General features: G+C 44.0%; 1 protein-coding gene across 1 annotated transcript in view; it reads left to right on the top strand.

The window, feature by feature from the left end:
• Positions 1 to 12,495: 12,495 nt before the first annotated feature.
• eda2r (ectodysplasin A2 receptor) overlaps positions 12,496 to 24,516 on the top strand; it is a 33,656-nt gene continuing 21,635 nt past the window's right edge. Inside the window, exon 1 of the mRNA XM_048984643.1 lies at positions 12,496 to 12,624. Within this exon, the coding sequence (XP_048840600.1) occupies positions 12,571 to 12,624 (54 nt within the window). The 5' untranslated portion in view covers positions 12,496 to 12,570. The remainder of the gene's footprint in view (positions 12,625 to 24,516) is intronic.

Here is a 24,516-nt window from a genome sequence, read left to right on the forward strand (position 1 = left end):
AAGAGCTGAATCATCTGTAGTCTGGCAAGGAATCTAAATTATGAGATCCAGAAAAATAAGAGTCCTATTGCCTTTTATTTGAAAATTCGTTTTGAAACACCTTAAAAACTGTAGGTTGTGTTCTGTTTGAACAAACATAGCACTTTTATTTTTATTTTGTGGTCTGTAGACCTAAAAATAAAATTACAAAAAAAAACACACAAGCATAATTAAGTCCCCGTTCAAAGCTGCTGATCTTATTCAGCACTGAGCTTCTGCTTTCCCCGTCTTCTGACATCATTATACCGCTTTCGGCACTGCGTGGATGATCTGGTGATGCTATAAAGTGAGAGCGCACTCACTGCTAACCCCATCCCATGCCTGCTTCACCTTGCTCACGAGCACGATCTGTCTTGCCGGGCAAACACGCTATTTTAATACCAATCCACCATAGAATATGTGCTGCTCCCTTTTAAAGGTGAGGTGACATGCCACTCCAATTGCTTCATTGCTTGTTAAGCCCAAAACACACCTCTGAATAATTAAGGAATTTGGAACAACTGTTTTGCACCACATGCTGGCATAGAGTCCGTTTTGTCCGCTGTCAAAATGGCAAAATGGATTTGAACACACCCATAAATGTTAGCTGCGCTTTGCCTTAGATCCTCAAAATAGAGCCCTGTATGTTACCATACACAACTCGCTAAATACACTTCAAACATCACATAATGTGGGAACACACTCGCTCTTACAGGGTAAATGGGAATGTAACCCTGTGCCCTAGCTTCTACAGTGTAACACAGTTTACAATATTAGACGCACAAACAAGACAGACTATATATACAGACACCCACACTAAACAATTTAAAAGTACTGGGCTCACGGGCTGACATGACGAGAACCCAGTACAGGGTCTAAGTTAACAGACTGTATGATGCTCCCAGCCTATGGCAGAACTGTCTCTGAAAGGAGAGCAGCAGCCAAGCTAAAGCCCTCGTCCCGGCCCTGTGATAAGCTGCAAGAGGTAACCATTCCTCCCTCCTCACTCTGGAACAAAGTACCCCCCACCCCCCATCTGCCTTCACCGTCGGCAGCTCTACAAAGCTGTGAACAGGAACCACCCACCCCACCAGGAACCAGAGTCTCCGGGTTCGAACAGCTCTCTCTCTCAGTCACTCCAGCTCCATTTTTCACTTTTCCATCTCCCATCTCATAGAGGGAATTACTGGTGTAACTCATTAGTAACTCAACCAACCAACCCTCCCACTGTACTATTTAAATATGTAATGATCTTTCTATTCGAATCTAGGATAAAATTTTACACTCTAGGCTCTAACACAGCTGAGGGATGCTGTATTGAATGTGCACAGGTGAGCTGTCACCCCTATCATGCTAATATTGCTGCTGATTGCCCAGTTCATTGCTCTCTTCTCTTCTTAGATGCTAACTGTCTGAGGCGTGCCCACCTATGTTTATTTTACTTTTAAATGACTATATATTCTTTGCTCAACATTTTTATTCTATATACATCCACCTGGTTCTTCATAAAATGCTTAGTTGATATTTTTCTGCTTCCCATCTGGGGCCATCTGGCCCTAGTAAACTGATCATCAGCTGGACTCAGACAACTGGTATGCAAACAATGTCTAGAGAGCAGAGCCAGGTACTGGCATAATGCAGCATCCTGACCCAACCGTCTGCAGGTTTTTCCTATTTGATTCCATTATGACAACTTAATTACTTTTTTTTTACCAAATTGTTACCCCATATTTCCAGGGTTAGTTGATTGAATTCCCCCCCCCCCCTCCATATGCACATGGGATTTGTATGTTCTCTGTCTGTTGTATGGGTTTCCTCTGGGTACTCCGTCCCATACCTCCCATAGCGTGTGTGCGCACATGTGTGTGCGCGTGTGTGTCCTACGTCGGATATACCCCCACCTTGTGGTGTTTGCCACTTAAATGCTTTCATGTAGTTCACCTTCAAAGGTATGTGAAATATAAAGTAATTAGTGTATAATAATTGTATAAGATCTCTGATTTTGTTTCTCCCCTACTAAATATAACAGTATTTCAAAATCCAATAAATACATGAAATACACTCTTGACTAAGATCTTAGATCGAGCTTGTAAAAAGTGAAGGGGTCACTTTTTGAATTTTGGCTGCTATTAGTGTTTGGGTGTAAATGTGTCCGGTACTCTGTTTGGGGGAGTAATGGTGGCATACGTATGGTAGCGCATTAAATTGGCATAGACTACATTTCCCATCATCCCTTGCTCACAGAACAGTAAAAGTTCCACACCTCAGTTTACTGCTCAGCTCATTCATTTATTTATGGCAACATCTTTGAACAGTGAGGTACTCACTGTTCCAGCTTCATCCACCTGCCATAGCAAATTTAAAACTATATGTAAACATGCAGACAACTCTCACCAGCTTCCACCCCGGTTGCTGCTTTCTCTGGTCCCTCGGCATACTGGTTCCCTGCGGAAGCGCGCGCCGCATTGGGAAGGTTCCCTTATTGCCAATGGTGGAACGGGGGAAGGGGATGGTTTGGCACGGGGGGGCGGGGGGGTGAGTGATGTTATGTATGTTATTGTTTTGTTGTGCAATGTTTGATGTACTGTTTGGAAGATCTGGGGAATGTAGTCACTAATGGCCAGCTATTCTGTTATGTTTGGTGTTAAAAGTATGTGTTGTAAGTTGTCAGCATATGACACTCAAATCTGTTTCCCCCTATAGTTAGGCTGTCCCAATTAACCTATTGGGAATCAGTATATAAGGAAAGGGGGTTAGAGTAAGGGTTTGTCTTTTCTTTTTGCGATGTGGCCTGTAATGATTGCGGGAATGCCAATAGTGGGGGCAACAGCTTGATGTGAGGCTGGAAAAGCATTGAAAAATAAAGTTACCTCTTCTTTTTAGAAGACTACCGCATCTGTGCCTTGTTTCTCCCCCTCTGCACGCCGGGGTGTTTACATCCCCTTAACGAGGCAGGGCCTGCCCAGCCCTTACCTTTTTCACAGAGCTGCACACACTGTGAAGCCTCTGCCTTGTTGTCCTAGGACTTCGGCTGTAGCCCTGTGACCAATCACATTTGAACCACATCTTGTTTTTTTTGTTGTAGCTAAATTCTGCTTCATCCATAAAAGGCAAAATACAATATTTCTTAATTGCTTGTACCATTGCGGCACTGGGGCATGGTGAAAAGATAACCGACAATGCAGCACTAAGGAAAGGGGGTTTTATTTTAACGCAAGAGGGAAAACCATAAGACAAAGGAACCAGAACACAACACAGGAAGAAAAACCAAACCACTAACTAACTAGGAAGGGTAAATTAACAAGAAGCATATACACATAACACAAGGCGAACAACACACCATAGCCCACACACCCAAAAACTAAATACACAGTAACAAACTCAAACACACTCAATAACCAACTAAAGACAGAAGCATGGACAGGCACAAGACATTCAGGCAGTTAATCACTAAGGACGGGGAATGCTAAATGGGTGAGGGCAATCAACAGATACCAAAAGACTCAAACACCAGGGAAGACTAGAAACAAGGGTACCGAACATCACTACAAAAACGGATTATGGAGAAACACAAGGAACCGTGCAGAAATACAACATTATACAAGCATGAACCATAATGTACAAATTGAAAACATGGTTGAGGCCAACAGGAAGCTCCGATGATGCAGACGCCTGCTAAGGCCCATTAAACCACGAGGCGGAAGTAAGAGTAAGATGATGGGCAACACCTGCTGGCCAAACAGGGAATGAACACACACACACACACACACACACACACACACACACACACACACACACACACACACACACACACACACACACAGTGTGTGGTCCACATTATTTCAGTTTTTCTGAATTCCAAAAATTCTTGGAACAAAGCTACTATTTGTCAAAACTCACTTATTGAAGAAATTACTGATTTGGCGAAACTTTAAACAGTGCTCACCCAGTTCCAGACAATATACAGATCTGAGTCACCCTTTTTTCAAAACTCTGCATGCATTCTCATTTGTCAAAATGCTTTTTTGGCCCACGGTGAACTTTGACGCAAAATAGAAAGCACAGGTCGCAAAAGTCAATCACAGCCAGCACACAGTACAGTCGTCATCATTTAGACACAATGACTCAAAACTGTTCACATGTTTCTAAACATGAGAAGTAGTCAAAGAGTGACTAGGACATATAATATGTGTTGGATGAGAGTGCGAGTGCCATAGGGGAATCGGATTTCTATGTCAAGGTACGATAGGTCACAATTGCTCTACGTATAATTTTTGGTAGACTTTTTTTCTACTATGGTCTTTTGGTTTCCAGTCTTGCAGCTCAACATACAAAAGACCAGATGCACAGCACACATGTTTCTCTACATGCCAGCAACATTTTTGCCTGGTACGGTTTTTAGCTTTTTGCTGTAGTGTATAACGACTGTTCAGCAGTGTTTATGTGCTGACTGGCTTGATGCGTGATGTGAAAGCAGTGTTTGGTTTTGAGCAAAGATAAAATAGTTTTGAGAAGAACTGTTGCAGACTACATTCCGTCGTGCTCTGTGTGTGCCCATGCTAAGTCACCATGGGCTCTTCCCATTGGTCAGCTCCAGTCTCTCCTGATCTGTCATTACTGATCTGTCCAGTTCCCAAGGATGCACTGTGATCCTGGTGCTCTTAGACTGGTTCTCGAAAATGTGTCGCCTGATTCCCTTACCAAAGTTGCCTACATATCCCAAGCTCATAGACACTGTTTTTCAGCACATCTTTCAGGTATTTAGAATGTCAGAAGGTTTGGTTCTTTAAGGCTTTCTCTAATGGACTACGTTTCACACTGAGCATACCCTCCATTTATCTCCTCCAGAAGAATGGCCAGTGTGAGAGAGACGTTCAAAATGTTATATGGTTCCTGCAGATGTACTGCACCCAAAACAGGCGGGATTGGGCGGGTTTCTCCATTGGGCTGGATATACTTCAATCTCGTTTTCCCATTCGTCGTTGCGACTATATGCTATTTCAGTTTGTTGTAGGGTTATTTACTTTTTCTTTTCCTGCATAATGCCGTCTAATTTTTAGGAGGCAATAACTTTCATTAAAACTTTCAGAGTTAATTTAAAATACATTTTTAAAAATCTAATATTTCCTTTTTAAACCTATCAAACATATCAATAAATGAAATATTAACATTTTTACTTACAAGTCCATGGAAACATCTCACACACCCTCATCTTGCTCGCATAACAACAGTTTAATGACATACTTCAGCAGAAATAGCTGCAGAGGGGAAATGGCGATAAAAGACAACTATGAAAGTGGGCGACATGGTGGTGCAGTGGTTAACACTGTTGCCTCACACCTCTGGGACCCGGGTTCGAGTCTCCGCCTGTGTCACATGTGTGCGGAGTTTGCATGTTCTCCCCATGTCGTCGTGTGGTTTCCTCCGAGTACTCCGGTTTCCCCCCACAGTCCAAAAATATGCTGAGGCTAATTGGACTTGCTAAACTGCCCGTAGGAGTGCGTGAATGGTGTGTGAGTGTGCCCTGCGATGGGCTGGCCCCCCATCCTGGGTTGTTCCCTGCCTCGTGCCCATTGCTTCCGGGATAGGCTCCGGAGCCCCCACGACCCAGTAGGATAAGTGGGTTGGAAAATGGATGGGCAACTATAAAATTTGTAACATTTGATTTGAGGTCACAGCTGATGCACACAAGTGTGTCAAATCAGCCGCCTTCTCTACTAATGACAGTTTGACTTCCCTGATGTTCTGGCAGTGGATTACTGGTTTTTGAGGACTGGATGGGTTTGGGACACAGCCTATGTACAGGTGTCTTGTACCATCCAGAGACAAAAGGACTCCCTTCTCCTTCATTCAGGTCAGAAAATGTGGCTGTCCACTCTGGCCAGCACTTGATCCAGCAATAGCCATGATATCCGAACCTGATCCAAGAGACGCCGTTCTGTCTACGTCTGATCCAAATGAGACCGGTCCTCCAATCAGGACGCTGCTCTGGGCTGCTCGACCTGCCTTATTTCACCTGCTGTCCCTCAGGAGTCTCTAGGGACTGTATCTAAGGATCCCGCTGCGTCCTGCCTGCCTCCAGGTGTCCTGCCCGTTCCCTGCTCACCTGCGCTCCTTTGGCACTCATTGCCCCTGCGGCACAGAGAGCTCCTGGCTCACCTCCTGCCGTTCCGTCAGCTCTCACCTCATCTACTGCCATCGACCTCCCCTCGTCTCATGGTGTCCCGCCGGCACCTGCCTCATCTCCTCTTGTCACCTGGGCGGCCTCCTAGCAGCCTACTGGCTCCCCACCAGCAGTCTCCTCATTCCCAACAGGTCAGTGCCAGGCTAATACCTGACTCCCCGGTCACCTTGAGGCTGGCGCCCAACTCCCAGGGTACCACCAGGCTAGGTTGTGCTGATCCAGAGCATGCAATGCTGAAGGACTTAGAGTGGGACCTTCTGGGCTTTGCCTCAGCCCGAGCTCCACACTGAACTGGTCCTATGTCCAGGTGCGGTCAGTGGTGTCAGCCGGGGCAATGGGAGGGGCTGGCCTAGTCTCCACCTCCCAGAGGGGGAGACGGAGGTACACTACCAGACTCCTGATCACCTGACATTGTCCGTCCGAGCCACTCTCCTGCCGAGGTGAATGAGAGAGGACCCTCTCCTGCTCCAGCCCTGCCATTCCCCTGGTACACTCCTACTCCAGCCCTGCCCTCCCCTCAGTGCACTCCTACTCCAGCCCTGCCATCCCCTCAGTACACTCCTACTCCAGCCCTGCCATCCCCTCAGTGCACTCCTACTCCAGCCCTGCCATCCTCTCAGTGCACTCCTACACCAGCCCTGCCGTTCCCTCAGTACACTCCTACTCCAGCCCTGCCATCCCCTTAGTGCACTCCTACTCCAGCCTTTCCATCCCCTCAGTACACTCCTACTCCAGCCCTGCCTTCCCCTCAGTGCACTCCTACTCCAGCCCTGCCTTCCCCTCAGTGCACTCCTACTCCAGCCCTGCCATCCTCTCAGTACACTCCTACTCCATCCATGCCATCCCCTCAGTACACTCCTACTCCAGCCTTGCCATCCCCTCAGTGCACTCCTACTCCAGCCCTGCGATCCTCTCAGTGCACTCCTACTCCAGCCTTGCCATCCCCTCAGTGCACTCCTACTCCAGCCCTGCCATCCTCTCAGTGCACTCCTACTCCAGCCCTGCCGTCCCCTTAGTGCACTCCTACTCCAGCCCTGCCATCCCCTCAGTACACTCCTACTCCAGCCCTTCCGTTCCCTCAGTGCACTCCTACTCCAGCCCTGCCGTCCCCTTAGTGCACTCCTACTCCAGCCCTGCCATCCCCTCAGTACACTCCTACTCCAGCCCTTCCGTTCCCTCAGTGCACTCCTACTCCAGCCCTGCCATCCCCTCAATACATTCCTACTCCAGCCCTGCCATCCACTCAGTACACTCCTACTCCAGCCCTGCCATCCCCTCAGTGCACTCCTACTCCAGCCCTTCTGTTCCTTCAGTGCACTCCTACTCCAGCCCTGCCATCCACTCAGGACACTCCTACTCCAGCCCTGCCATCCCCTCATTGCACTCCTACTCCAGCCCTTCTGTTCCTTCAGTACACTCCTACTCCAGCCCTGCCATCCCCTCAGTGCCCTCCTGCTCCAGCCCTGCCATCCCCTTAGTGCACTCCTACTCCAGCCTTTCCATCCCCTCAGTACACTCCTACTCCAGCCCTGCCTTCCCCTCAGTGCACTCCTACTCCAGCCCTGCCTTCCCCTCAGTGCACTCCTACTCCAGCCCTGCCATCCTCTCAGTACACTCCTACTCCATCCATGCCATCCCCTCAGTACACTCCTACTCCAGCCTTGCCATCCCCTCAGTGCACTCCTACTCCAGCCTTGCCATCCCCTCAGTGCACTCCTACTCCAGCCCTGCGATCCTCTCAGTGCACTCCTACTCCAGCCTTGCCATCCCCTCAGTGCACTCCTACTCCAGCCCTGCCATCCTCTCAGTGCACTCCTACTCCAGCCCTGCCGTCCCCTTAGTGCACTCCTACTCCAGCCTTTCCATCCCCTCAGTACACTCCTACTCCAGCCCTGCCTTCCCCTCAGTGCACTCCTACTCCAGCCCTGCCTTCCCCTCAGTGCACTCCTACTCCAGCCCTGCCATCCTCTCAGTACACTCCTACTCCATCCATGCCATCCCCTCAGTACACTCCTACTCCAGCCTTGCCATCCCCTCAGTGCACTCCTACTCCAGCCCTGCGATCCTCTCAGTGCACTCCTACTCCAGCCTTGCCATCCCCTCAGTGCACTCCTACTCCAGCCCTGCCATCCTCTCAGTGCACTCCTACTCCAGCCCTGCCGTCCCCTTAGTGCACTCCTACTCCAGCCCTGCCATCCCCTCAGTACACTCCTACTCCAGCCCTTCCGTTCCCTCAGTGCACTCCTACTCCAGCCCTGCCGTCCCCTTAGTGCACTCCTACTCCAGCCCTGCCATCCCCTCAGTACACTCCTACTCCAGCCCTTCCGTTCCCTCAGTGCACTCCTACTCCAGCCCTGCCATCCCCTCAATACATTCCTACTCCAGCCCTGCCATCCACTCAGTACACTCCTACTCCAGCCCTGCCATCCCCTCAGTGCACTCCTACTCCAGCCCTTCTGTTCCTTCAGTGCACTCCTACTCCAGCCCTGCCATCCACTCAGGACACTCCTACTCCAGCCCTGCCATCCCCTCATTGCACTCCTACTCCAGCCCTTCTGTTCCTTCAGTACACTCCTACTCCAGCCCTGCCATCCCCTCAGTGCACTCCTACTCCAGCCCTGCCATCCCCTCAGTGCCCTCCTGCTCCAGCCCTGCCGTCCGCCCGGTACATTCCTGCTTCGGCCCTGTAGTCCCCTCTGCACGCTCCACCTCCTGCCAGTGGTCCGGACGGGTTCTGCCTCCACAGTGATCTAGCCCAAGAACGTACACATCCCACAGTTGTTGTCCAGCTCCCCAGGGTCCAGAAGACTTCCTGGATGTTCCCCGTTTCCTCTGGTTGTGCCTTGGTCCATGTCCTGTTACCCTGGCCAGCATGTCTTTTGCCCTGGCCTTTGTCCCATAATGCTCCCTCTACCCTGTCCTAGAGTGTGTCGTGTTGGTTGTCCCTCCTCTTGCCCTTCTGGTTCTTGGTACTACCCCTGCCTTTTCAATGTCCTTAGTCCAGCTGTATGTCCTGTCTGGTGGATGTGTCCCTCATGTCTCGCCAGGTATCTGCTCTATGCGGTCAGTTCCCAGTCCTGTGTTCCCTGGTCCAGTCATTGATATCAGTCCTCAGGTTGCTTGTGCCATTCCCCATAACAGTCTTCCTGTTTTGATGCCTCGTGGTCCAGTTTGTTTCCCTGCTCCTGTTTTGTTCAATAAAGCCCCTTTTGTTTTCCTGACACCTGGGGCCTGTACTACGAAGAGGGGTTACTGGCTTATTGGGGTAACTTGTCGGATTTAAGTTAGTCTGGGCGAAATGTAAGTGAACAAATATGAAGTCCATTTAAACTGTGGTACCTTAAATCCGACAAGTTACCCCGATAAGCCAGTAACTCCACTTCGGAGTACAGACCACTGCCGTCGAGTCCTTTGGTTTTTAGTCATGACACCAGTAGGCAAAAAAATAATAAGATGTTTTGTTTCTTTCTTTCTTTCTTTCTTATTTTATTTTCAGGAAAGTGCTGGATATTTTATCCATTCAAGGTAATAATTTCAAATGGAGTCCGTATACAAGCCAGAGTATACCATAATCATTGCCAGTATCTCTGACAAAAACGTAATACAATATGGCCACGCTATAATTTCTTAAAAAAATTATTTATGACTGGTAGACTTGTGTTATATGCACTACCTTCATCCACAGAAATTTGGAGTACCATCCAAATTAATTTCATTGACAGACTTAAGTTTTCTTTAATACTAAAACCATCTTTAGCTCACCTGGGGAGTATTTATGTATATGTAAGAAGTTCATTATTATCAAAATAATATTGCTGACTTACATATTGAAATACCTTATTTGGAAATTACATGAAGAATTAAATATATACTTTGTGCTCAGAGCATAAACGTAGGCTCTGATCTACAGTCTCAAGCAATCCACATGGATACTCATTTTTAAACTATGTTACCAGCTTGCCAAAAAAATAAATTTTAACATCTGTGAATTTTACCTACTCCCATAAATTCTCTACGAGTTTCCAGAAGAATATATAACTGTTTTAAGCTGAGTAAAGATCAGTAGTGGTAAGGCTCCGTATGGCTTGTTTAAGCTTTGGTAAGACATTTGACATTTAACAGATTTATGCTTTGATTAAGAATAACTTCCCTTTTATTGAGACAGATCTGGCTGCAGGCTTCATCTAGGAGCTACATCAACCATGGAACTCAGACCCAGAAATATAATTTATCTCTAGAATGTGTTGTACGATGTACAGAACCTATATTTATTGTGAAAGATGATGCAGGGGAGCTTTGGCAAACCTACAGCCGTGTCACTATGCCTTATTGATATAGTTTTTCTGCCCATCACATTTTTCACAGTCGCTCTTATTAAGTGCCCACTGATTAATGACGATGTGGCAAAGAACGTGTTTAGTTTTTACCAGGTGCATCGCTGGAGCATGGATATCCTGGCAGATTCAGAGACCTGTGAAAATGAAAAATGATAATTTACATGGTCTGGAAACTTTATACCTCTGCTATGGAAAATGTGGTTTATTTTTCACACTCCAATCAGTGCCCACCCCCCTCCATATATTCGCTACCCAAGGCCTATGTCAGGTAAGTGTCTCAATCCATTGTACAAGATATAAAAGAACGTTTGGCTGTTTTGATGTTGGATCAGCATATCTTACCTCTGTGTTGTCCAGCCAAGATGGTTTCTGGTTTTTTCACTAAGGCGGGAAGGGTGGTTTGGATTCTTCTTGGCATGCGGGGTTCTGCTAGGCTGAACTTAGCACAAGCAGATGGGTCGGCTCTGTATACCATGGCATTAACAGATGATCCTTCTTAAAATAAAGTCTCAGCTATCTGTATGGTCCTGTCTGCCTAGCTACTGGAAGCGTGGACTTGATGTTATATGACTGATATATTTAATACAAAACTCCTTAAATGCTGTACGAGAAAACTCTGGTCCGCTATCATTTATCAGTTTTTGTAAAGCAAGGGTAATTGTGCTTTCCTTGGATTTACCCACCTTTCTTATTTCATAGTACAGCTTTTCTCAATTGCTTGAATGCATTTTCCGAAATGCTAAACTCTTTTTCTAAACTCTAAGTACATTTCCCAAGTTAGTAAAAGCAGCTATTCAATTCAGTTTTATTTGTATAGCGCGTTTTCACAACGTTACATTGTCTCAAAATGCTTTACAGCATCCCCACCCAAAGCCCCAAAAACTCCCTAGACGGAAGAAACCTTTGGAGGAACCAGACTCAGAGAGGGAGCCCATCCTCCAGGGGCCGGCAGGGAAAGTCTGTTGATCAAGATGGCAACGTTCCAGTTCACATTGTCCCAATCTTAACATCTGAGTCACAATGCGAGGGCAGGGAGGTGATGACAGGCAAGTGCTGGAGCTGCTTCAGATGGCAGGGAGAACAGTAGTACAGCAGCAGGGCATACAGGGAAGACGTCACAGGCAGAAGGGCGAGCAGGCCGGAAGGACATCACAGGTAGTGGAGACGTCGCAGGCAGCGGGGTATGCAGGATATCTCAAAAATTTGGAGTCTCTGGGCAGCACATCCCAAGGGGAATATGGGAAATAATATGGGCAGTCAGCCAAAGTAGGGGATTTTACAGGCAGTGCAAACAGTTAGCTGAGTGCAATATGTAGCTCCAGCAGATATGGCTATAGCAGCATAAGTAGGAGGGAAAGGCAGGTGGGAACGCAGGCATGGGGAGTCCCTGAAACGTCAGCACTCCAATTCCACAAGGGGGTGTGAAGCTAGAGTGACAGCACTGACAGTTCAGTTTATCCAAAGCCAATGGCACCGATCCCCACCCAGCTCTACACCTCACACTATACGGGTCTGATTGGGAGTGAGCAGTTAGCTAGAGCTACAATTTGAGTCCCTATAGGCTAGACTAAACAAGTGTGTTTTTAGTCTAGACTTCAATACTGAGAGTGAGAGTGAGCCTCAAATAGTCTTCCGGTGGAAAACTATTCCACATCTGAGAAAGCTCTGCAGCCTGCTGCAGTTCCTTCTGCCCTGGGTACTAACAGATATCTTACTCCTTGAGATTGAAGAAAACGAGGAGGGTTGTATAAGGCCAGCAGATTACTATGATATTCTGGTGCAAGGCCATTCAGCACTTTATATATAAATAGCAGTATTTTGTAGTCAATCCAAGACTGATCAGTAGCCCATCAAAGTAGCCAATGAATATGCAGCTAATTATACCTTGTATTTAGGGGCAGCCTGTGGCTGAGAGTGTATAGGTCAGTGGGCTAAGCCTCTCTGCCTGTGATTCGAAGGTCGCTGGTTCAAGCCCAGCCTCTGTATGTTTGTTGGTCCTTGAACATGGCCTTTAACCCCTTATTTCCCTGAATGCCCCAACAGGTGACTGCTCTTCACTACCAGCTCTCTCACAAGTTGCTGAAGGTAAAAAAATATAATCTCCCCACAGGGACAGATGATTTGGCATACAGTGACCCACTGTGCCGATATGAATGAGGAATGTATACTGCTGACAACTAAAAAGTCTTTTGCGGCTGACATATTGGAGTGAATTGAGAGTTGTACAATGCTAGTTGTCTATGCAATGACGAATGTACTTAGTAATTTGCAAAATATACTTTTGCAAATAGTGAAAACGGTAAGAAATGAAACAATTCTTTGGCTAATAACAATAATGTGGAGTTTTGAGGCTCTGTTATGGGAATGAGGTTAGTGTATTGACAAAAACTGTAAGTACAGTAGTTCTGACATAGGAGAGTGCTGGGGGCATGGTTAGTGTATGGATGACTGTGGTTGGGGTATGTGATGACTGGGGGGGGGGGTATAAATTTGCATGACAAATTCCAATTTGTCTCTTCAGTCTGCACCCTGTATTTAAAGTATGTGGTTCTCCTGTCAGATAATTTATAGCAATGGTTCTCAACCAGGGTCCACAGCCTGCTAAGAAGTGTCAGAGAACTAAGAAGGGGCCTTTCTGGGAAATAACAGTCTGAACACTAACAGTTTCAAATTACACAATTTATTGTATCGATCTGCTTTTACCATTTTCCCCAGAAACCACATCAGGAGCTTTCATTTGTCTCAAATAAGGTAGCTATGCTACTGCAAGTACTTCCTTGGCTACTTCACATCACCAGTAAGCAACATTTACAGCTGCAGTAAATTGCAGGAGTGCAAACACTGCAAGACTGAAATGGGCATATTTATGTCACAGTTTTTCTCAATTGCTAAGATACATTCTGCAATACTGAAGTCACAAAACTCTTCACACAGTTGCCATAACATCAGTGCATGTGGGCTAAACTGTTCAAAATCTATTGTAAAAATGATGTTATATAAAATAAATAAAATTAACATGAGACCAAACACAGCAGGCACCCACTGCAGATGATTACCTAACCAGGAATTTCACTGTCAGTTGATCTGATTGTCATCCATATAAAGAGGTTGGCTCTGGGATGACGTCCTTTTTAAACATGGACCTAGCATAAAATAAAAGTGCCTTCCATACATGTTCTGTACAAATGTTTCAACTGCTATACACTAAAAAGGTCACACCATACAGTACAAAGCTTTGCATTCAATACTGTATGTTACTGTAACGTAATGTGAGTCTTATGATGTGGTACCTTGTGTTTTCCTATTAGAGTGTCATGGTGCTGGAAGCTATGCAGGCAGCCCATGGGCTCATCTTTGTAGGTAAAACAATGGCAGTGAGGGTCCAATGTTGTAGGGCAAAGAACAACTGCGCAAGTCCCAGGACAGAGAAGCCAACATCACAATGGGGGAGTCGATATGCAATGACGGTGTGTTGCCGCACAAACCAGTAATTGGCGCAAACGAACCACAGAACACCTCATCCTGTTCCTTGATGAACTCTACAGGATACTGGTACCAGAGGATGAGAGAGAGAGAGAGCAAATGCTGTGATATTTGTTTTGGTGTGGGATCATGTGGCATTTCACCACTCCACTGCAGTCACAGAGCGTCTTGCAGCACACCCAAGGATGTCCTCATTGTTTCTGCCACCATACTCCCCCTTACTAAACTCCACTGAGGAATTCTTTTCTGCATGGAGGTGGAATGTTTATGACCATCGCCCACATGATCACATGCCGTTGCTAGATGCTATGAATTCTGGATGCCAGAATATCTCTCCAGAGTAATGTCAAGGATGGATCAGGCATGACAAGATATACTATCCTAGATGCATCACTAGAAAGTACATCGGATGTGATGCAGATGAGATCTTCTGGCTGAATTCAGAGGATAGAATTGATTAGCAGTACTACTACTATAGTATTGTTACAGTTGTGTACCATTTTCAAATTTGTGGGTGTGTGTGTGTGTATGTACACTCAGTGACAAAAACAGTTAAGCATGTGGTGAATCTGCCAGTGGTGAAAGGTCATTTGACTGTATCGCAATAATTATAATATCGGATCAATAGAGTTGGTAGTATGGGCGCACTGCTAATCCCATGTCAGCTATTGTAACTGGCTCTCGAGATCCTGTAGATTGGCACTGGGTCTGAGCTGACGTCCGAGCTGATCCCACACATGTTTGATTGGGGAAAGATCGGGTGACCTGGCTGATCATGGCAGGACCTGAGCATGATGCAGGCAGTCCATAGACACACATGTCATGTGTGGACAGGCGTTGTGTTGTTAAAAAACTGTACTAGGATGCTGTCTCAGGAGGGGAAAGATGCAGGATGTGACTGACGTAGCGCTGTGCCGTCAGGGTCCCTCGAATCACTACCAGAGATGACCTGAAGTTATACTCTATGGCTCCCCACACCATGATGTCATACCCTATGGCTCCCCACACCATGATGTCATACCCTATGGCTCCCCACACCTTGATGTCATACCCTATGGCTCCCCACACCATGATGTAATACCCTATGGCTCCCCACACCATGATGTATTACCCTATGACTCCCCACACCACGATGTCATAACCTATGGCTCCCCACACCATGATGTCATACCCTATGGCTCCCACACCATGATGTCATACCCTATGGCTCCCCACACCATGATGTTATACCCTATGGCTCCTCACACCATGATGTCATACCCTATGGCTCCCACACCATGATGTCATACCCTATGTCTCCCCACACCATGATGTCATACCCTATGGCTCCCTACACCCTGATGTCATACCCTATGGCTCCCCACACCATGATGTCATACTGTATGGCCCCCCCCAACACCTTGATGCCAGGAATAACACCGTCGTGTCTCTCCACAACATTGGCAGGATTGGTCCTCTCCCCTTGGCCCTGCCATACACACTCATGCTGGTCATCCATGGTAAGGCAGAGCTGAGATTCATCACTCAACACATTACGACGCCACTCGTCATCAGTCCATGCTCCCGGTTATGGCACCACTCCAAATGCAACCTGTGCTGGTGTTAATGGCAGCCTATGCATGGGACGATGAACCCATAGTCCGGCTGATGACAGTTGTCGAGGCATTGTGCAGGGTGACACAGGGTGTTGTAGAGAGTCCAACACTTGTGTCCGGATGGCAGGTGCAGATGCCATGGGGTTCTCTGATGTTTGACGCACAACACGTTGATCCTCCCTTGGCGTTGTCTGTCTTGGGTGACCAGAACCTTCACGGTGTGGGTGGGTGCCTCACGTGCCCATTGGTTCCAACATCAAGCGACTGTGACATCTGAATGCCCCACATACCGGGCAATTGCATAATATGACCTCAAGCAAACCCACAATGGGACCCCTATCAAACTCCTTCAGGTTCTGGTAATGCTGTGTCTATGAGGCATCCTCTGTGTCTGGTGAGTAGATTTGCCTGCTCTTTACCCATCACTGGTCTGCACGTGTACCAAATTCTGGTACCAAATTACCAGACCATTGGACCATTACATCTGGGTGCTGAACTTTTTTTTTGTCACTGAGTGTATGTGCATAATGTATTTTGTTTCTGTAGTATTTCCTCATAAATTGCATCTATTCTTGGAAAATGACTGAGTATTTAGTAATTACACTACAGTAAGAAATAAAGGCCATTGAAATATACTGCAACATGGTTGCAGTTGGTTTGCTCATTCCTAGACATTTTACAAACTGAGAAACTTTTTTTAGTGCAATGTTTGTGAAGAATGAAAACAGTTACTTTGCAGATGAACCTTTACTGATGATTCATATAATCTTGTTAGTATGAATCTGTTCTGAGACAAGGATTAACTGTTTTGGTGGCTGCAGTGCATTTCATTTCGGAGGAGAGGTTAATTGTATGGCCAAGTTGTGTGTTGGTATTGCAGAATTTATGAAGAGTTTTGAAAAATTGGCTTTTATATTGATTGATGCTTGTTTTTTTTTACTTACATAAAGAAAATCTGTAAGTGTGCATCATCCATCCATTTTCTGTGCCCTCTTATCTTATTCAGGGTAACGGGGGGGTCCAGAGCCTATCCCAGAGGGTATGGGCACAAGGCAGGGAACAACCCAGGATGGGGCGCCAAGCCATTGCAGGGCACACTCACACACCATTCACTCACACAGGCACACCTATGGGCAATTTGGTATCTCCGATTAACCTCGGCATGTTTTCGCACTGTGAGGGGAAACATGAGTACCTGGAGACAATAACGTATAATGACATGGGGAGAGCAAGCAAACTCCACAGAAGGAGCCCAGACTGAATCCCAGTCCCAGAGATGTGAGGCAACAGTGCTAAGCACTGTGATATCACGCCACCTCTACGCATGAATCATGCAGTAAATACAAAGCATAATTGTTCAGATACTGTAACTTAGCATTGACAAAATTTCACAAATACAAGGACAATTACTTGAGCTATGGTTTCATTCTCTGTCCAGGGAGCAGAGAACATCCCTCAGCCACAGTGTGTCCTCTGCTACCAAGTGTTGTCAAAGGAGTTTCTGAAACCCACAAGCTTAAAAAGACACTTAGAGATAAAACACAGCAAGCATAAGAATACAACATGTGCATTTTTTTAGGATTAAAGGCAAATGGTGAATAAGAGTTTGCTAAAAGTTTCACATTGTAGCTCAAAAAACAGCAAACACAATAGCTGAAACACTGATAATGGCATGTACTTCAGAGATAGTCGGAGAAGTATTTGGAAAGAAAAAGGCCAAGGAACTTGGCCATTGCCACAGAAAATACCATTGCCAAACAATACCGTTAAACATCACTTTTCAGCTATGCTGGTAAATTGGGGGTCCCAGGCAGACTAACTCTGTTCTGACTGATTTTCTGAGCCTAAAGTGGGTGGCAGAGGAATGTCTCCGAGTTTTGCTTCTTGTCCTGTTTTGGCTCCTGTTGTATTCAGGAGTCTAGAGGCGTCTGCAGGCCAGTAAACTGGGGGTCCCATGTGTTGACCAGTTCATGCTGCTTGGAGAGAGACACCCACCAGACGGTAAATCCCCGGCTTCGAGCCCCTTCTCCAAGACCTCTCCTTACTCCAGCCCCATCTCCAATCTCGGTGTCTCCCAGTCCAGTCCTATCCCAGCTCCACAGCTCCCTACCAACAAGTCCCATAATTAACTCTGTCTACCAACTAAACTTTTTAAAGATTTTTAGTGAGACAGGCAAGCTAAATAAAATGAGGCAGGGTGCACACGCAAACAACCGAGCATGACCAAGTTGAGGCTTTAAAAAAAAATTAAAACAATAGAAAATTCATGGCTCTTCACGTGCCACAGACAAGTGTGAGCAGATGCATTCCTTCATTCAAGAAAGAAAGCTGGAAGCATCATAAAACAGTAGGGCACTGTATATATATCAGGGTTTATTGACAAGCTTTTATTTCCAGAGCTGACAGACGAGCAAGCAGCAGACTGTATGTGTGTTATTAAGCCTTTTATTGGCTGTATTTAAAGTAAGCCTGCAGATACTTCTCCACCAAACTCTTGGAGCAACTCCTTGACTTCTGCTGGCACACTGAGAGTTCGCTTCAGTCAGTGTTCACTGGAAACATTCTGGGTCCAGTGTGGCCCCAAATATAAAGCGTATCACAATAAAACAATGAAGGTGCTCCAACCATACAGTACCACCTATCTGTGTGAGTCAGAGTTTTCAGCTATTACAACAAAACACAGGCCCAAACTGACCTGCCTGTATGTTTGTTAAGGATCTCCCCTCGCACTGCCCTCCTTACCAGCCAGCAGTAGCGGCAAGTTTCCCACTAAGATTTCTTTGTTTAGTTTCGGCAGTTACAAGCAATGAAGGTTTGAGTTAAGATTTCTTTTTGTCTCTGCCAACCATTGCTAAACGGTTGTTAACCTTGAATAAAAGCAGCCTGCGTGCGATTTTGTGCTCGTTATTATTATTTGAATTTTAAAGTAAGCCTTTTTGACAGCTTAGGACAAATATATTGTATCATAGACAGGGAGCGCCTTGAAATTAATATGACGTCATAGCCTTGAATATGACGTGAGCCTTGAAAACAAAAAGGTTGAGAATCGCTGATTTATAGAATAGCTTTGTGAAAATTACTTTAACTTGATGTAAATATAAGCAATAATATTGTATAACTGTTAGTTATGTGTATGGATGTTTAAATTCATCTTTTGGTCCTTTTGCTCTGCCCCCTGCATTGAAGGTCATAAGTGGCGGGTGTCAATCGACCCCAAAACATCACAAAGGCTGACTGTCTTCATTTTACACGTGTGGTCAATGTCTCCTTTTTTGCATCTATGATACTTTTTGTTACACGATAGTTTTGCATACTTGCCGTTTCTTTGCATTGTTTCATCACTCAGTTTGGGATGTAGATTGTATAGGTGTCTTTACTGTATTTGTGTCAGTAACTTGGTAAATGACTTCACAAGCTTGCAACATTGCTACTAATTTCTTTGCTTGTTTGGAGTTTCCCAGACAGCATAACAGTGCTCCAGTGGGGAAAGGTATTATGTTTTGATATACTTTTTGCCTAGAATGTGCATTCTGTGTTAGAAGGTTAAAACTGTTCATATCCCAATAAACACCATCAAGTATGACAGCGCTGATGATTTTTGTTATCAGGTCCGAGCAATAATGTCAGAACTAAGGAAAAGATATAGTGCACTGCAGAGGGATATACTGGAAAGGAACTTCATTTAGTCTGCAAAGATTTCAAGCTTGATATGAAATTTTAGCAGGACAACAAAATGTGCATACAGTCCCAACAATGCATATAGTGCTCATTAATTATATATTAATTAATATATATATATATATATAAAGTAATATATTAATGTAAACTAATATTAATACTGGAATCATACTCCAATATCAATATATCAACTTTTGTCAGACACTGAGACATTTAAAATACATTTTAGCAATGTCACTGAGATCATTGAGAGGGTTGTTGAAATTAATGAAATTTACTGTACTTTGTAATGGATATAGATACAAAATGTTCTCTTTGCTTTTGTCAGAAGCACTTGTTATTCTGGACCCATTGTCCTGTCTACATTGTAACATTATTGCAGACAGGCTCAAGGAGAGACCGTCCTCTAAACCCATGTCATGCAGTATCGGTGAATAAATCAAACAATCACATGAGTGTTCCTTGTATGCGATAATCTTCTGTCCTTCAAGATGAGGCAGTGAGGCAGACTATCACCAAAAAGCTCAGCTCTGCTTGTTTGTCCTGCTAGGTGAAATTAAAATACATTAATCTGCACTTCACATCCAAATTTTGTGACAAATGGTGGTCTAGGTCTCTGGGACCCGGGTTCGAGTCTCTGCCTGGGTCACATGTGTGTGGAGTTTGCATGTTCTCTCCATGTCGTCGTGGGGTTTCCTCCGGGTACTCCGGTTTCCCCCCACAGTCCGAAAACATGCTGAGGCTAATTGGACTTGCTAAATTGCCCGTAGGAATGCACGTGAGAGTGAATGGTGTGTGAGTGTGCCATGCGATGGGCTTGGCCCCCCATCCTGGGTTGTTCCCAGCCTCATGCCCATTGCTTCCGGGATAGGCTCCGGACCCCCCGCGACCCAGTAGGATAAGTGGTTTGGAAAATGGATGGATGGATGGATGGTGGTCTAGGTTATCCGGACTGTGTATTTTCCAATAATGATAAAGTAATCTGGTAAACAAATTCTACTGAAAAAAATCAAACAAAACTTTATATATTTTTTCAATGTATCATTGAATGATGACTAACAATTCAACAATTTTATAAAGCAATTCTTGATTTTTTTGGATTCCTTTTTCCTTGCAATATAATCAGTAATATGTCACTATGAAACTGTGAATACATAATTAGTCATACTGCTGATAAATAATTATGATAAATACCAAGGGCGGGACGGTTGAAGACTGTCCAAATATAGCTTTATATATGAAACTGGTCCAATGCTTTCCACTACATAATGGAGTCCAGTTGGAATTTCTGTGCAAATCTTAGTAAGACAATGTTACATGGAATCTAATCTCTTGAGAGGGGTTATTAAGTTTCATTCTCTATTTTTCTATTAGCCTATAAAAGACATGCCTATGTTTCTATTATATAATTTCTTTAATTACATTATAAATGCTTATAATGTAATAAAAAAACTATATATATAAAGTATAATGCATCTAAACAAAGGCTCAGATATTCATAAAAGATCCAATTAATTGCCAGCCATCTATGATAAAATTGCCCAAATTCAGTACTTTAATACTTGGACTTGGTTCAAGTCTCTTTTGAATGACTAGCCAGATGCAGCATCTGGCTGGCCAACACTGCCAACATACAGTAGACATGGGAAATCAAATCTAATATCCTTCCTTAAACATTTCTATCAAAGTAAATTATCATTGACTTATTTGACACCTCAGCGATCTATATGACTCATTATTCATTTTTATATCGTTTTCAAATATAATTCAAGGAAAAAGTGAAATAGCTGCAAACCTCATTTTCTTTCACTAGCCTTTTGTATTTTTGGTTATTGAAGTCTGGTATAAAGTAAAGGTATTAGTATGTGTTATGAGAAGGTTTTAAAGGTCTTTCACAGAAATGTAATAATTGTTGCAGGAATGCTTCTGGTTTGGGTCTTTACTATTTCTTTCCACCTGGTTTTTGACCATGTTGTTGATGGAGAACAACTCGCTTAGTCTTTGCCAGGCAGCGGGGTTAAGAAAGTTGAAACCAATTTACAACTTCCTATTTATCAGGAGGGATGCAGTTGAGTCTGCTTTTTGTACATCTCGTCCTGGAGTCATCCATCCAATCAGCAGTCCCAGGTCCCATTAATTACCTGTTTCCTGCAGTGTGTGCAGACCAGTGGGCAGAAAACCTGGCATTGTGGATGGATGGCCCAGGTTGGTAGTGAAAGGCAATAAATGTACATTTTAATTGAGCTCTCTGAGTGACTATCATGGCATGTTCATAGGCATTTGCAAAATGGCTTTATTCTGACAGAAGAATCTTAATTGAAATTTTCACTGTACGTAGTTCAATTTCTTGCTATTTTTTTGACAAACAAGTATGTTTTAAAAAGTTCAGATAAAGGTTATCAATAATATATTAAACAAAAGATTCTGTTCCTACTGTTCCAGAAGTCTGGAGGCGAGGGTTCATATTTTGACTAAGCTATATAAGTTTTGTTGTGAAGTTTGTTTTTCTGGTAAGCATTCCATTTTTCATAATGCAAGATTTATATTATATTCTGATATAATTGTTTTATTTTTTTCCCCTGAGAATTATATGTAATGTTTCAATATTTTAAGTAGCATGATTTGTTTTACAGAGGAAATGAGGTTTACCTTTTCTGTATGACTCAGTTTTTGGTACTAATTCAAGACCTTTGCATAAGCAGCTCCATCTCGAACAGCTCCAGGAATTTTATTCAAGTAAAAAACATTCAGCATGTTGCATTTCATGGTTTAGGTTCATTTGATGTTTTGTACTTTGATCTTTTGAGACTAAAGAACTTTTCTGTTGTAACTAGTTTAAATTTCATTTAACTTCGCTTGTTACTAAGTGTTTTAGGTGCTGTAATACATTTTGATGCATCTTAAATACTTTGGTATTTAAATACAATAAATATGTTTTTAAAAAGTTTTTAAAAGTTTTTCTGGAAGATAAACAGAAAAACAGCTGAACCCTGAGATGTCAAACAGAAGTAAACCAATTCCTACAAAATCAAACATTCTTCAAACCAAAACAGTATGAAAATGGCAATTTCAAATTCTCTATGCAAATGAAATACCAAGCAACAGTAAAAGGGGGTGCAGCATGTGGCTCAGTGGGCAAAGCCAGTGTGGCTCAGCACATCTGCAGGTCCTTGAGCAAGGCCCTTAACTCCCTGGGCATCACTACAGGTGGCAGCCCTTCGCTGACAACTTATTCTACAAAGAGCAAGTTGAGGGAGGCATGAAAAGAGAATTTCACCATGGAGATCAACAAAGCATTTATTATTATTACTATATTTGAAAATGTTTGCATAATATTTAGCCTTTAATCTGAGATACTAAGCCAGAACTTTTAAAAAATCAAATGGTAGGAAAAAAATATGGATTTATTTTAGTAAAACTAGAATTCATTCATAATTATTTATTAAATGTCTTGCATTCTCACTTACTGACATAAAAAACAAGAACATAAATAATAATAATAATAATAATAATAATAATAACAAAAGTATATCAATAGATAAAGAATTTTAAGAATTGATTTTGCTTAAAATTAATATGTGTCTGAAATTACATTTAAAATTTTACTGCAATGCAACTTTTTCACCCAGTTATATGTATTTTGGGTCATGTCTGCATTCATATCAGAGTAATTAGTAGTGTCAAAAAGCAATCAGTAACAATCAATTTAAGATTAAAGGATTATACAGCTACAATAATTTTAATCTCCAGTTTAATTGTACTAATGTACATACAATCAGATACTAATGTCTCTGGGACACATCATTTTTTTTTTAAATTTGGTCTCAATGGGCAGACACATGGCCACTGACCGTCTTGATAATTCCGACTCCACTGCCCATTTAAGTATGTTACTATGTTACTAATATGTCTGATTAATTAAAAAAAAAACTTTCTATGAATTTCTATGCAGGAACATAACATGCATATCAATAAATCAAAACAAGGCCCTAGACTGTGCTACAGAAAAATGATTGCTGTCAGGAAAGAAGATGCGAGAAGCCCAACATGACAAGCAAACTTACAGTGGGGCAAAAAAGTATTTGGTCAGCCACCGATTGTGCAAGTTCTCCCACTGAAAATGATGGCAGAGGTCAGTAATTTTCATCATAGGTACACTTCAACTGTGAGAGACAGAATGTGAAAAAAAAATCCATGAATTCACATGGTAGGATTTTTAAAGAATTTATTTGTAAATTAGGGTGGAAAATAAGTATTTGGTCAATTCAAACAAGGAAAATCTCTGGCTCTCACAGACCTGTAACGTCTTCTTTAAGAAGCTTTTCTGTCCTCCACTCGTTACCTGTCTTAATGGCACCTGTTCGAACTCATTATCTGTATAAAAGACACCTGTCCACAGCCTCAAACAGTCAGACTCCAAACTCCACTATGGCCAAGACCAAAGAGCTTTCGAAGGACACCAGGAAAAGAATTGTAGACCTGCACCAGACTGGGAAGAGTGAATCTACAATAGGCAAGCAGCTTGGTGTGAAAAAATCAACTGTGGGAGCAATTATCAGAAAATGGAAGACATACAAGACCACTGATAATCTCCCTCGATCTGGGGCTCCACGCAAGATCTCATCCCGTGGGGTCAAAATGATCATGAGAACGGTGAGCAAAAATCCCAGAACCACACGGGGGGACCTGGTGAATGACCTGCAGAGAGCTGGGACCAAAGTAACAAAGGTCACCATCAGTAACACACTACAACGGCAGGGAATCAAATCCTGCAGTGCCAGACGTGTTCCGCTGCTGAAGCCAGTGCATGTCCAGGCCCGTCTGAAGTTTGCCAGAGAGCACATGAATGATACAGCAGAGGATTGGGAGAATGTCATGTGGTCAGATGAAACCAAAGTAGAACTTTTTGGTCTAAACTCAACTCGTCGTGTTTGGAGGAAGAAGAATACTGAGTTGCATCCCAAGAACACCATACCTACTGTGAAGCATGGGGGGGGAAACATCATGCTTTGGGGCTGTTTTTCTGCTAAGGGGACAGGACGACTGATCCGTGTTAAGGAAAGAATGAATGGGGCCATGTATCGTGAGATCTTGAGCCAAAACCTCCTTCCATCAGTGAGAGCTTTGAAGATGAAACGTGGCTGGGTCTTCCAACATGACAATGATCCCAAACACACTGCCCGGGCAACAAAGGAGTGGCTCCGTAAGAAGCATTTGAAAG

This window comes from Brienomyrus brachyistius, chromosome 18 (genome assembly GCF_023856365.1).
Source record: "Brienomyrus brachyistius isolate T26 chromosome 18, BBRACH_0.4, whole genome shotgun sequence".
Classification (NCBI taxonomy): domain Eukaryota; kingdom Metazoa; phylum Chordata; class Actinopteri; order Osteoglossiformes; family Mormyridae; genus Brienomyrus; species Brienomyrus brachyistius.